Below are 13,606 nucleotides of genomic sequence, written 5' to 3'. Positions count from 1 at the left end.
CCTTGTCTACATGGGTTTTGAACAGAGGAGGCCAGGACGTGGTCCACAGCTTAGGCTGCTTCAGGCTCTCACAGCAGGCTGTGCTGCTCTGCTGGGGTCTCTGGAGAAGCCTAAACCTCTTCCTCCTTCCAAGACCACCCTCTACCACAGAGGGAGCAGTGTTGGGGCTGCTGCAGTCCCTGGCTGGTGTCACAGGCCGATCTGTGAGGTGGCTCCAGTGAGTCCTGCTGCCCTATGCTGGGTGATGAGGCTTTTGCATGATCACCCAGCCAGGACATCCCCACTTGTCCTGTTTGAACCCTCCTCCAATGAGCACAAAAGGATCAGTCCCCATACACACCCCAGCAACCTCCAAATGGAACTGCAACAGTTTGAATTTTCCCAGTCTTTAATAGAACTGTGGTTATAAGCTGCAAAACAAGCCTAAATACCAAGTGCATTACACCACCAGCCAAAGCAAATCTTAATATACCCAAGAAGAGACATGTGCTAGATCACACCCACTGGGTTGCCAGGAATCCTTGTTCACATACATGATATCCACACTGATGAGATCCTCTTTGATCCAGCGCTCATCCAGCAATCCTACTTATTTCTCCATAGAATGAAAGCGGTCTGATGAACATTACAAAGTAGCACCATTTTGGACTACTACCATCAAACCCCTACAGTACAGCAGGAGATTGTCCCCAAAAGGACTTCTCCATGTGGTCAACCACTCATGGAACAGAAAACCAGAAGTGAAAGTCACTGACACACACCTCGCCTTCCCCTCAGTCCAGCTTTACAACACACGCTCACAAGAGTCATCAGCTGGAGCTCTCCCCCTTGAAGTGGGTCCCACATCCTGCCCATCCCTCCTTTTCCTCTCACACAGTTTGAAGATCAGACCGAGCGTCCCCAGAATTACTTTTTCCCTTTTATCTTTAACTTGATGCCTTCCCCTCAGAGGCACACAGGAGGCTGTGCCCAGGCAGATCCCACATGAAACTTTAATTCTTCTTTCTTCTTCAAGAGACCCTACTGAAGTCATTCAATTTTATTGAGATAAAAATCCTGTGCAACTCAGAGCACTGAAGAATTTAGACTGATTTTTAATCAGTAACACAGACTTTTATAGCTCTGTGCTAAAAAGCAGGCCTATCACCTGTAGTGCTTTGAGTAAATGACATAAGCTTTACTAAAGAAAATTCTTCTGCAATGAAGCCGATAGCTGCTTTTCATCAGATCCACAAGTGAGATGTGCAGAAAGGACAGAAGTTCCGAGAAGATCTGGACTTGCAAGGCAGAACTTTTCAGACCTGCATGGGGGAGGTTGACATCAGTCACTCTGTTCACACCTTCACCAAATTATTTCAGGAGAATATAAGAGCATTTTTCACAGGGGAACTCCAACTGCAGAATCCCAGTTTCAGGCAAGCAGACTCCCACTGTCCAGTTTTATTTAGCTACAAATCTAGCAGGAACTGGTTTTCCCCTCCCCTCCTTGGTGGGCGCTCAGATTTCAACAAGCAAACAAGATGATCTCTGCTCTCCACACCAAGCACCAGCTGCATGGATATTCTCTTTTTATCAGCACCCAACAACTCCACACCAGCTCAGTAAGTCCCCAGACTCTAGCCAAGTCACCAATGTCCCACCTCCAACCAAGCTTGGCAACCTTCACCACCAGTGACCCTCAAGCTGACATCCCACTAAAGCTGCTGATGTTCTGAGCCTTTCCTCAATATCCCACAATATTAGCTTTTCTGCTGTAAATTAAAAGCTTATATTCTTCTGTTGTCCCCCACTAGAAAGATGGTCAACTCACCTTCATTTTCTCCCTGAAAACCTGACACCCCTCCCAGCCTTTGGTGCTCTACAGCAGGGAATGACTGGAGAGCTTTATAGGGGCAGTAAGAAGTAAAGGACTCTGGTCCATCTACATCTTCCCAAGAAGAAATGTCCAAGGCATTTACAAAACTAATTTGACTCATGATTCCATCTCAGCCTAAAAGCTCATTAGTAACATCTTGTGGTACCAAGTTAGGGCATTTCACAGAGGTCTTGCCAAGGCTTCTCTGGGCACAGTCAATAATTACCCAGCCTCTATCAGAGTACATAACTAGGGCATTCCAGCCAGCATTGCAGCCACATCAGCTAGGCAACAAAGTTTTAGTTTCCCTTTCTCTATCAAGGATGAAACTATTATTTACTAGACTGCTAAATTCAGACTAGTTATGGCCATGTAGTTTGAAGCACCAGGAGCCCTCATGCACAGCAGTGAATAAAAGGAAGACTGCTCCTGGTTTGGCAGCAAGGCACCAATTTGTGACTCATAGATCCCACATTACAAAGCTGACATGCTGCCTGCCACCGGGGGAGCCAGCCCGCCTTTCCACAAGCTACGGGGATTTCCAAGTAACATAGAATCACAGAATGGTTTGGGTTGGAAAGAACCTTAGAATCACTTAGCTCCAACCCCCTGACATGGGCAGGGTCACCTCACGCTAGCTCTGTCCGACCTGGCTTTGAACAGTCAACTTACTCCTCACCAGACAGTGGAGAAGCACAAGAGGACATGCAACAACTGTCCAAATGATATCTGGCACACACCAAAAAGACATGGGGAAGTTCTGCTCCAATGGGGTTCCTTTCTTTTGGGCCAAGGACATTCCTGTAGGCAAAGCATGGCTGAGAACTGGCCAAAACAGCAGGCAGAAAAGGTGTGGGAACAACCCCACTCCCAGTCAGCAGTGACATGTTATATATTGTGGTTTTGGGGGGTGACTGCTTTTTTTCCTCAACTCTGCAAGCTACACACTTGCCCCTGCAGAAAGGGGCATGTGTTCCCCTTATCAACAAGGCACAGATCATCAGTGCAACTCACCACACTTATTCCAGGAACAGCTTAGAAGTCTGGATCTGCAAGAAAGAAGGGCAGAGCATTAGGCTTTGAGGTAGAGCACCCTGTGTCCCCTGTCACCACAAACCCACAGTGCCGGAACCAGAGAGCTGCTGCTTCTTGTCCATGTCCTTGCTGTCAGGCTGGGCCACCAACACCAGTCCCCACTGCTATATCCTTCCTTATAGTCAGCAAATAGAAAGCCAAAACTTGCTGCATGACCCACCTTTTTCCAGGCAAGTTCACCTAGAAAAAGCTTAGAGTACTCTGCTAAGAGCCGTTGTACCAAACACCTAGAGGTAATACCAAGGCATTCCATCTGCTACTAAGGAATTCTTCCCGGGTATGTGTACACCACCCTTTGAGCAGCACAGATGCTTTTCCATCAATAGCACAAGACCTTCAATATCCCATTACAGCACCCTGTTCCCCCTGTGGTTATAAATTAACAAGCTCTGGCTCCTGCACAGAAACGATGGCAAAGCTCAAGGAGGAAGGCACACCATACCCCACTGGAAATACTGTGGCTCCCTGAAGGTAGAATGGACCACTCTGCAAAGGTAGATGTCACCCTTCTGGGGGGTGAAAGGCACGTATGCCAGGCGCTGGAAGTGCCACTTGTCATCGAAGGTCAAGTCTGTGTATTTCACGTTGTTCATGGGCTCCCCATTCTTGAGGAGGGAGATTTCAATCCTTGGAGGGTGGAAACCACTCACAAAGCAGTTGAGGGTGTTTTCCTTTCCCATAGTGACAAGATCTCGGGAGTATACATCCACCTTTGGTGCCTCTGGAGAGGAAAGAAAGGGGGCAGTGAAAAGCAGGACTGCAGCAGGCACCACCAAGGAGAACCACAGAGTGGTTTGGGTGGGAAAGGACCTTAAAGCTCATCCAGTCCAACCCCTGCCACGGGCAGGGACACCTTCCCCGGAGCAGCTTGCTCCAAGCCCCTGTGTCCAACCTGCCTTGAACACTGCCAGGGATGGGGCAGCCACAGCTTCTCTGGGCACCCTGTGCCAGCGCCTCAGCACCCTCACAGGGAAGAGCTTCTGCCTAAGAGCTCATCTCAGTTTCCCCTCTGACCGCCTAGAGAAGCTCCTGCCCGCCCGTGAGTAACCGGTACCGTGCCCGTCACCCAGCCCCGGGCTCTCACCGTCCGCCTCTCCCAGCGCGACCAGGACCAGGAGCACGATGAGACCCCGCATAGCTCCGAGCAGCCCCATGGCCACCGCTCCGCACAGGTCCCAGCCCGCCTCGCTCGCCGCATTTTATACAGCCGCTGCTTGAGCGTCATCAGTATCTCGGCAGACAGGCAGCGGAGGGGTTTTCAAAGCGACCGCTCCTGCTCACTGTGGGCATCGTCGCTTCCGCTTTTGCCCAGGGGCACCGCCCGGGGGCCTGTCCTCGGCCTCGGGGATGATGGCACCGAGCACCAGCCGAGCCCGGGAGTGGAGCTGGACACCTGCGGTCAGGAGCACCCCCGGAAGCCAGCCAAGGCACTGGGAGGTGCGCACGCAGCTCCTGCCCCTCACCACAAGGAGGTAAAACCTCCTGCAGATGTTGCAGCCAGGGCTGGTATCACATCGACAGGCTGCACCAGCATAGCCCGGCCGTCTTCCCTTCTCAACCCGGGTTTGTTCTCTTTGCCTGTGCGGGAGCTATTGTCCAGCAACTGCAGGATGACAGATGAACTCTCTCGTTCACAACATGGTACCAAACGCAAGGACCCAAAGGGCAAAGAACCGGGTTTTCTGGTGCCTCCTCCAGAAGCCTAGCTAGGCTGGGTACACCTCCAGGTGGCCCTGTAACACAGCTCAGAGGAGAGTAGTAGAGCAACATTAAGAAACTAAGGTCAAAACAATGAAATGAGTTAGTATTATATGGCACGTAGGTATTTTATATGCTTAAAAGCTTGTCTGCTTGTGGCCCTACGGGCCGCAGGTTATGTTTAGAGTTGCTGTTTCAAAATGGCAAGCAGATCCATGTGTATTGTCTCCTGCCTTGCTGCATATAAGGATTAGAAATATAAAAAATTGAGAGAATGGAAAATCTCTACAAGTGAAAACACCAATAGCAAGGTGCTCCCAAAGTTAAATCAATAAAGCATGTAGGGAGAACATCCCCCACCCAAAGACAGAAGGTAAATTGGTAGACAAAACCTGCAAAGGCTCATTATCAATCCTCACCAGACCAGATGAGCTCTTGCTGGGTTTGCTGGCTGCCTGACAAGCAGCACTGGCAGCCTCATAACTGCCATTAAGTGTTTTCAGTGTGGGATAAGGTGATGCAGCTGCCACCAGAGTTTCATCAGGGATCTCGGGGCCCTGGCAGAAATAAGCCCCAGCAGCTGTGTTGGGAGCTTAGCTGCAACTGGACCCACAGGCCAGTCTGATCTGCTCAGGTGAGCCATGCCCTTGGCTCAGGGAGGGGTAATTACACAAGACTGCAGGACACGGATCCTTCCCCTGCACTGATACCCCTCTGGGATGGGAACCGCTGGAGATGCTGGGACCAACAACACCCAGCAGACTTTTCCTGTGAAAAGAAGGTGAATCACAAGTTTCTTCCAACTGATGTTTCTCAAAGGCCATGCTGGTTTGGTCAGAAGAGCCAGATGTTCCTCTTCTAAGGCTATTTAAATATAAATATTTAAGCAGCAGGTGAGGCCTGACAACCGAGGCACTCCCGGCAGCACGCTGCACTTCTTGGGACACAAATTTACATCATCTTCATCTTTGTTTTGCTCCCTCTGCTTTCCAGCCTGCTGCTGTAGATCTCCAAGTCATGCCTTCCACCAGACAGGCCTCATCCCTCCGGTTTTGAACGGCTGTTCCATCACAGGCAGAGATGGCCGCAGTGGGAGGAGCCGGGCTAGGCCCTCGTCCGCCCCGTTAGCGGCCGGTGTTCGCGGTTTACTCCCCAGTTTTCCGGTGGGATCCTCGCCCCATCCCAGCACGCCTCGCCGGCGGCCGGCCCAGCTGGGAGGGCGGGGACAAGACGGGGGGGCGTGGCCTAGTTGAGGGGGGGTAGCGAGGAGAGTGCGCAGGCGCGGGGCGCAGGTGTACGCCGCCGTGCTGTACGGCAGGTGCAGGTGCGATGCCGCTCTGGTCCGTAAAAGGCGGGGCCGGGGGCAGCCCGGCCTCGTAGAGGCATGGCGGAGGGAGGCGAGCCGGTTGTGAGTGCCCGCCCCGCCGGCGCGATGCTCTGGCCCCGGGCAGCTTCCCCTCCCTCTCCCCTGGGTCATGCCCCTCGGGTGCCGCGTCCCCCTGTGCTGGCTCTCCCCGGGGCGGTCGGTGCTGGAGGAGGCGCTGGGCTGGAGGTGCTGATGGGTTGCCCTTCCCTTTCCTTCCCTGTGCTCGGCTGCTGTTCGTGTCCCGATAGGAGGGTGCTCACTCTGGAGTCTAATGGTGTCCTTCAGCCCTAAAGCACCGGTGCTGTTCCATGGCAGCATCCCCTGTGGTGGTGGCGTCACCTCCGGGCAGCAGCAGTCCTGGTCCTGAGAGGCTCCAATGGGCTCCTACCCTGTGCCGAGCCTTCGCTGGTAGTGCAGTGTCTCCTGTCTTCCCTGTCCAGCTTCAGGACTGCTGTGAGCCCTGGGGTGTGCCCGGCCCCACCAGTGGGGTGAGGGGTGAGGTTGGATGCCTCCCACTTTGGGACCAAGTTAGGGTTATCTCTTCCTTAGCTGAGATACTACTGCTTTTGACTGCAGATCATTGAGGACTACCTGCTGGTGGAAGATGCACATCTGCTGGAGGAGATGGCTGAGGAGGATGAGGAGCTTGACCTGTACAATGAGATGACTTTTGGGATAGGTAAGATCCCAGGGATGTTCTAGTGGTAGGGAGACCAGCCAGCACCCAATGAGGTGAGGAATATGGAGGTGGTGGGGTGAAGAAGGCTCCTGCCTGGTAAGGAGCTGGGTTGGGAGCAGGGACTGTAGGGGGCCCTGCCTAGGCTCTCACCCACTTTGATGTGCTCTGCTTCCCACCTCCAAGACCGAGACTCTACTGAAGAGGATACCTCTAAACTCCCAATGCCTGAGCTGACCAAAACAGTGGCAGAGGAGCCTGAGGCAGGGGAGGAACTGAGGCCCGAAGCAGTTGAGCAGCTAGAGGAGCCCCAGGAAGAAGGTGGGATGGAGCTGGAGATGGAGCAGTTCAGATCTGAGTTGGAGGAGCAGGAAGAGCTGGATACTAAGGATCAGGAGGAAGACCAGGAGCCCAGTGACCTGGGAGACCCAGCGGTGATGACAGCTGTGCAGAGCAAACCCACGCTGGAGGTGATGCATGAATGGAGAGGGAGGGGGCTCACTGCTCACCTTCCATTCCCATATCTGGGGGTCCTGCCCCACAGAGGGCACTGGGGGTAGCTTGGTCCGTGTCCAAGGGAAGAAACCCACCAGGGCTGAGAACATGACTTCTTTGCTTGCAGAGCCAGGACTCGGCAGTGCTGGACAGCAGGATTGGTGCTTGCTGGGCAGATTTTGGCAAAGAGGATGCGGTAAAAATGTCCCCTCACATCTGGTGATGAGGCTGCTCCTCTCTTGTGTCCTCCTCCCCTGTGCTGACTATCTCCCTGTCTTCCAGCTGGCCATGGATCCCAAAGTGTGGGGCTCCTGCCCTGGCAGCATCCCCCCTCCCCACATGCTGGAGGTGGGTACCTTGGGGAGTAGCTGAGGGACCTCCTGGCACCCTAGGCTAAGGATCATGCAGGCAATTTGGGGTCATCAGGGAACCTCTAAGGTCTTGTTGTCAGATTGGAGGTGCACAGATGTGTCTCTTGGGTGCTAAGGCTGTGGGCAGAAGTGACCACCCAAAGCAGAACCTGGGTTGGAGACTAAAGGTTTTGAGTTTGGGTGTCCCTGGTGTTGCAGGCTGCCAGATTTGGAGCCTGGCTGGTGCATTATCTGGTTCTGGTGAGCTGCCCAATGCTGGGAGTGCTAAACTCACCCCAGCTGGGCCTCGTTCCCACCTCCTGCTGCCTCCTCCCTACAGGATAAAGCCATTGTCCAGGTCCTGGAGAGGCCCCCACCATCCAGCAATGTGGCTCTTGACTTCCTTGGCTCCCCAGTGCAGAGGGGCTATGGGGGCTCTCCACGGCTCAAGCGCCCTGATATAAGGCTGGTGTCCCCCAAGTCCTTTCCACAGCGCTTTCTCCGACAGGTAACGGATTTGAGCAACTCTTGCACCCCCATTTCTCTGCCCTCCCCTCCCCAGAAGTGCAGCCTTGAGGACAGGCTTGTCCCAGTGATCCCTCCTGTCTCCTGCCCTGCAGCAGCCGCCTCTGGTTCCTCGCTCCCAGCGCCCCCCTCGGCCCTTTGTGCCACCTCGCAGACCCCCTCTGCTCTTCACTTCCAACCAGGTGATGCAGTGGTCTCTGAGCCCCTGTGTGTCCCCTCTGAGGTGACCCTGGAGTAGCAAGGGGTTGGGGCAGGGTCTCCCAAATCTCTGCCATCTGCAGCGGACTTTGCAGTTCCTGGGCACCCATCTCTGGTGTCTCGATAGTTGGGAAGGTGGAGCTGCTGGTTGGTCGTTGCTTCATTAATCTATTTGTCCTGATGTCCCCACAGCACCCGCACTGGGCATGGTGGTGCACTTGGTGTCATGCTGCAGCACTGGTGATGGACCTGGGGCTTGCAAACCCCAGTGACACATGAGTCTCCTCATCTTGCTCACTGTAGTGGTAGCATCCTGGCGCAGGTATCACCTTGCCATGGTGCCCCATGCATCCCCTCTGTGCAGGGAGAAGGTGGCCCCTTCATGGTGGGGTCCAGAAGCCAGTATGGACACCCCAAACCTCTCCAGGGCCCTTAGAGGAGAAGGCTCAGTCATCTGATCAATTCTCTTTCCGTTTCCAGACCACAGGGTACACATCTCCAACCCCTTTCCAGCCTATGTCACCCAACATCAGCTGCCCACAACAACCTCTCGCCATGCACTTTGGTCCCATGTCTCCCTCTCTGGACCCTGCTCTCTTCTTCAGTCCATCAGCCAGTGGCCAGCTGAACCTCAGGTAATGGGAGTGTGTGGGGTGCTCGGGTGGGACTGCAGGAGCCCCCCAACACAGCTGGGGGTGTTCTCCCTCTCTGGGCATAGCTCTGAGGGTGCTGAGCCCCTGACCCCTGGCTGGTCCCCCCTGCAGTGTGCCCAACCGTCTGACCCAGCTGCACCCACAGCACCAGCGCATCCTGACCCAGCGGCAGCAGCAGAGGTGAGGGGGTCCCTGGGGACCTGTGTGGTGGTGGTGGTAGGGGCTCTGGGTGGTCACAGCAGGTTGTGGTCTTCCCTGTGCTAGCATCTCTTCCGGGAAGCTGTGGTCTCCTAAAGTGGACTCTAATGCTGGGCTGATGACCTCCAAGGAGAAGGACTGGGTCATCAAGGTGGAGATGATTCAGCTGCAGAGCGAGAACATGGATGATGATTACTACTACCAGGTGAGCTCTTGCTGGCAGCACCAGTGGCTTATTCTCCTAAGGGCTGGCGTGTCGTCTCTTTGGGGGTGCCAGAGCTTGTGGTGCCGTCCCTCCAGGCTACGCCTGTTGTTATAGATGTACTACCACCGCCTGGAGCAGCGGCAGGCGGAGGAGGAGCTGCTCGGGTGGCGCAACCGGCAGGAGCCGCCGAAGCTGGTCACGCCGTTCATCCAGAAGGTGGAGACCTATAACTCCGGTGAGGGGCTGCGGGAGCGGTGGGGGCTGGGCGAGGGGCTGTGGGCCGTGGTTTCACCGTGTCCCCTTGCTTCCAGTGGTGCGCATCGCGGGCTCGTTGGGTCAGGTCGCTGTGTCCACCTGCTACAGCCCGCGCCGGGCCATCGATGCTGTGCACCATGCCCTGGTGGAGGAGGTAGGTGAGGGGAGGTTGTGCTGGCAGGTGCTTTTGATGCCGCCTGAGCTTTCCCTGGGTCCTGGAGCAGCTTTAGTGGGAGCTTTAGAAGCTGCTGTGGCCAAGCCTGGGTGCTGCTCCACGCTGTGGAATGGGGCACATGGCTGGAGCAGTGGTGGCAGCTTGTCCCCATCAATGGGGGTGGGATGGGGCTCTGGGCAGCCAGAGCTGGCTGTGGCCTCCCTGTGGGATTGATTGCTCCATGTCCTGAAGCTGCCTCTGATCCCCAGGGAGCAGCTGGTCCCACACTCTGCTGGAAGCAGTGTCAGGTACTGGCTGTAACTGTTGTGCCTTCCTTTTTTCCCTCCTGAAGGCCACGGGGAGCCACCGTCTTCGGGCATTGCACAAGATCGAGAAGGTGAGTGAGTGAGCCATGATTGGAGCAGACTCTGTTCTCATCCAAGGAGCTCTGCAAGGGGATGTCTACCTGGGAGGGGTCCCAGTTATGAAAAGATGCTCCAAGCTGCCCCCTTACTGTACCATTCCTCTAGCTCTTCCTGCAGCTGCTGGAAGTGGAGGAGATGCAGCGGAAGATGTCCCTGGCTGCAGAGGAGCAGGAGCAGAAGAGCCAAGAAGCAGAGCGTATCTACCAAGCCTTGAAAATCAGGGCTTGTAGCAGTGAAGAGTGAGTCTGTGCTTTGGGAAGAGGGCACCATGTGCTGGCCCTCACTGGGCTCAGATGGTCAAGGATGAGTAGTTCTGGGTGATGGGAAAGGTTAGACCTAACTCTGTGTGTCACTGTGGCCTGTGCTGACTGTACCTATGAGCTTTATCCTCCATTGGAGCTGATGCTGGTCCTTCTGGATGGACAGAGATGCTATGGGTCCCTTGGGATCTGTGCCAATGGAACCTTCATCCCCAGGGAGGCAGAGGATGAATTTCTACAACTCCTGTGTGTGCAGAAAGGCAAGAAGCTCACTGCCCGGCTCCTGCCCCACCTGAGCCCGGAGCAAGCGGAGAAGATCCTGCTAACCATCACCCACCACCTGCCCTTCCTCATGAAGAAGGATGTGTTGGATGAGGCAAGCATCTCCAGCAGGGCTGGGGCATCCCAGGCTGTCTCCTTCCCATCTGCTCCTGCTGCAGGGGCACCCTAGTCAATGAGGAGCACATCCTGCTGGGTCCCAGCATGTCCAGGCAGCTGGCAGGGTTGACATGAGATGGGAACTGTTTTCCTTCCCTGTGGAGGAGGAGAAAGGGTCTCTAGGAAGGGGGTAAAGCAGTGGTGGTGGTAGTTCTCCCCTCAGGGGGAGGTGTGGTGTTGGCCTTTGTGTCCCCCCAGGCCTTGGGATGGGGCTGGGGCTGTGCCAGGTCAAAGAGTCTCAGATCCTTGCTCTCCCCTCTGCCCTGTGCAGTCTCTCCCCCTGCTCTACAGCCCACTGAACAAGGTGGTGGGCAGGATGACCTTCAGCAAACTCATCGAGGTCCTGCAGGAGATGAGCAGGCCCCTGCCCGAGTCCCCTGAGCTCCCCATCACAATGGCCTTGAAGAACCAGGTACGTGGTCCTGAGGTGAGCAGACCTGTGTGTGGTGTCCATGGGATGCTGCTGCTGCTGGCTGTGACACCTGGTGCTTCCCTGCAGTTTGGGATCTCCTTGCTCTACTCCCTGCTGAGCCATGGTGAGAAGCTGCTATCCTCTGACACACCGCTGGAGCCATGCAGCGGGGACTTCGAGACATGGTGAGGGGTGTGTGAACAGTGGGGCTGGGGCTCCCCATCCCGTGGGGTGTTCATCCCTATGTTGGTGTTCCCAGGACGGACGTGGTGTTCCTGGTAGCCCGGGAGCTGTCACAAGTGCCCAAGGCCTCACTGGTGGAGCCTCTCTTCTTGCCCAGCAACCTTCTCTCGCTCTTCTGTCGCTACCTGGACAAGCAGACTGTCCACCACCTGGAAGCCAAGATGGAGTGAGTACCATCTGGAACACTGCCTGCCTTTGCTGGGCATCCCCTCAGAGAGGAGGATTGGACAGCATTGGGGCTCACTGCTTTGTTCTCTTGGGGGGGGGGGGAGGACCCTGTTGGATGCAAGTCTCCAAATCTCCATGGGCTGAGCTGAATCTTGTGGCTTTGCTCTTGCTTCCCCGGGGCAGTGTGAGTGTTGACAACATGACATTCTAAGCCTGTTCTTTCCCTGCAGGTGCTCCCCGCTACCGTCGGAAGCTGCCATGTTGTGCTGAGCCCTGGGAGCTGGGACCAGAGCTGGGAATACAATCGGGCAGGGCCCGATGCCAAAGTGAACACTTACCCTGGTGCAGGGCACTGGGTGACCCAGGCACTGGCAGGGCTGGTGCCGACCTGCCCCAGGGCCGGGGAGCACAGCACGGGGACAAGGGTAACTTACTGTGCCTCACAGCTGTGGGTGGTGGTGGGTGTTGAGGCAGGGGCTGCACAGGGGCGCTGGGAGCACCTGGGTGAGTGACTGGTGTACACTTCAAATAAAAAGGTGATTCATGAGCTCCTTTGTCTCCTGGGGGTAGCTCCTGCTGGGAGCACAGGGGTGCTGCAGGCATCCCCTTCGATCTGAGTGTGCATTAAAGAGGAAGGAGAAGCAGGGAGGGGTGCACAGAGAACCCTGACAGGATTAAAGGGGGGGAGGGGGTGGAGGAGAAAGGGGGGGGGGGGGGGGTAAGGGGACACATGTGGCTGGGGCCAGAGGGGAATTGAGCCTCCAGGAAGAGGAATGGGCTGAAAGGAAAGGGATGTGATGGGGAAGATGGGCTCGGAGCTTGCCCTGAGGGGAAACAGAAGACCTTATGTATTCAGGAAGGCACAGATGGGCAGGATATGGGGGATCTTAAACATAGATGGGTGGGTTGGGTGATAAAGCACCTCTTCTTTCTGAGCACTCAGACTAATTAGCCTTAAAGGCTTGCAGAAATCCTCATCCTCAGGATTTGAAGCATCTTCCTTCAGCAACTTTAACTGACTGTCACTACCACAGGCTCACCCTCACTTCTGCATCTCAGGCTGAGGGGCTGAACAGGGACAATGTCTGTAGAAATGTTTTTGACTCCTGCCTGGTTCTGTGGTGGGATTTCCCTGATTCTGTAGGATATAGGACACCTATGTCCAGCTGGAGGTCTGAGCTTGGTACCCAAAGTGTGGTGTGTATTCAAAAGAGGCTCGCACCAGAACGTTGTCTCTGGAAACTATCCCCTCTGGCCCAGCTCCAACCCCATGTAGTTGAGAGAAGGTGAAATTACCCCTTTTAAACCAACATCCTCCAAAGGTCAAGCTAATGCACAGTGGGACTTTGCAGGACTCAAGGATGTGACTGGGAGGGGAAGGGAAGGGTGAGGAGGATTTATCTCTGTTGCTTGTTAAGGCTGCTCACATCTCTGTTTCTGAAATACATAGTAGAGGAGCAATTGAGATGTCCAAATACAGCTGTGCAGAGATGAGAGATGCTGCAGATGTGATGGGGGGGGGGGGGGGGGGCTCCTGCCCTTTGTGTTAGAGCTGGCATGTAGGCTATTGATATGTCAAAGTGTGTTGAGGTCCCCCTGGAAGGGGCTCCAGATCATCCTGATGCCTCTCTCCTGCTCATCTTTGTGTCCTCCAGCCTCAGCCTTTTCTCTGCCTTCACAATCAGGTTTACCAAAAGCAGGTTCAAAGCCTTCTCCACTTGCTCCTCATGCTTTATTGTTGGGAAGTTGATCTTTGAGCCAGCTGTGTTCATCCCTACACATCCCTCACCACCCACTTCAGCAGGGTGACGGGGGGGTTGGCATCAGGGTGAAACCCACACTTGCAAACCCAGTGAGGCACTCTGGGAGCATCCCTGTGCAGTGACCCACCTGCAAGCAGAAGGGTGGACCTGATCACTGCTAGCCCAGAGGTGATT

At 55.1% G+C, this 13,606-nt stretch overlaps 2 protein-coding genes across 2 annotated transcripts; one reads left to right on the top strand and one right to left on the bottom strand.

The window, feature by feature from the left end:
• Positions 1 to 370: 370 nt before the first annotated feature.
• Positions 371 to 4,691, bottom strand: B2M (beta-2-microglobulin). Its single transcript, XM_005142519.3, has 4 exons — positions 4,035 to 4,691; positions 3,393 to 3,671; positions 2,870 to 2,904; positions 371 to 1,301 (listed from the first exon to the last, which is right to left on the bottom strand). Exons 1-3 carry the CDS (start codon positions 4,102 to 4,104, stop codon positions 2,891 to 2,893), a joined length of 363 nt encoding a protein of 120 aa, XP_005142576.2. The 5' UTR covers positions 4,105 to 4,691; the 3' UTR covers positions 371 to 1,301; positions 2,870 to 2,890.
• Positions 4,692 to 8,769: 4,078 nt separating this feature from the next.
• On the top strand, positions 8,770 to 11,671 carry PATL2 (PAT1 homolog 2). Its single transcript, XM_034066159.1, has 12 exons — positions 8,770 to 8,893; positions 9,023 to 9,091; positions 9,176 to 9,314; positions 9,429 to 9,549; positions 9,626 to 9,723; positions 10,076 to 10,120; positions 10,254 to 10,387; positions 10,625 to 10,858; positions 10,891 to 10,906; positions 11,010 to 11,258; positions 11,346 to 11,443; positions 11,518 to 11,671. The coding sequence occupies exons 1-12, from the start codon at positions 8,775 to 8,777 to the stop codon at positions 11,669 to 11,671; spliced, it is 1,476 nt and encodes a 491-aa protein (XP_033922050.1). The 5' UTR covers positions 8,770 to 8,774.
• The last annotated feature ends 1,935 nt before the right edge of the window (positions 11,672 to 13,606 follow it).

The sequence above is a fragment of the Melopsittacus undulatus genome, chromosome 9 (assembly GCF_012275295.1).
Source record: "Melopsittacus undulatus isolate bMelUnd1 chromosome 9, bMelUnd1.mat.Z, whole genome shotgun sequence".
Taxonomy (NCBI): Eukaryota; Metazoa; Chordata; class Aves; order Psittaciformes; family Psittaculidae; genus Melopsittacus; species Melopsittacus undulatus.
Note: the sequence above shows the minus strand (reverse complement) of the source record. Positions and strands in the feature narration are given on the sequence as shown.

Excerpts from the sequence above, each read along its gene's own strand:
- B2M (XM_005142519.3), bottom strand. The coding sequence starts at position 4,104 with ATGGGGCTGCTCGGAGCTATGCGGGGTCTCATCGTGCTCCTGGTCCTG. Across the intron at positions 3,672-4,034 it reads CGCGCTGGGAGAGGCGGACG|AGGCACCAAAGGTGGATGTA; the intron begins GTGAGAGCCCGG and ends TTTCCTCTCCAG.
- PATL2 (XM_034066159.1), top strand. The coding sequence starts at position 8,775 with ATGTCACCCAACATCAGCTGCCCACAACAACCTCTCGCCATGCACTTT. Across the intron at positions 9,092-9,175 it reads ACCCAGCGGCAGCAGCAGAG|CATCTCTTCCGGGAAGCTGT; the intron begins GTGAGGGGGTCC and ends TCCCTGTGCTAG. Across the intron at positions 11,259-11,345 it reads CAATGGCCTTGAAGAACCAG|TTTGGGATCTCCTTGCTCTA; the intron begins GTACGTGGTCCT and ends GCTTCCCTGCAG.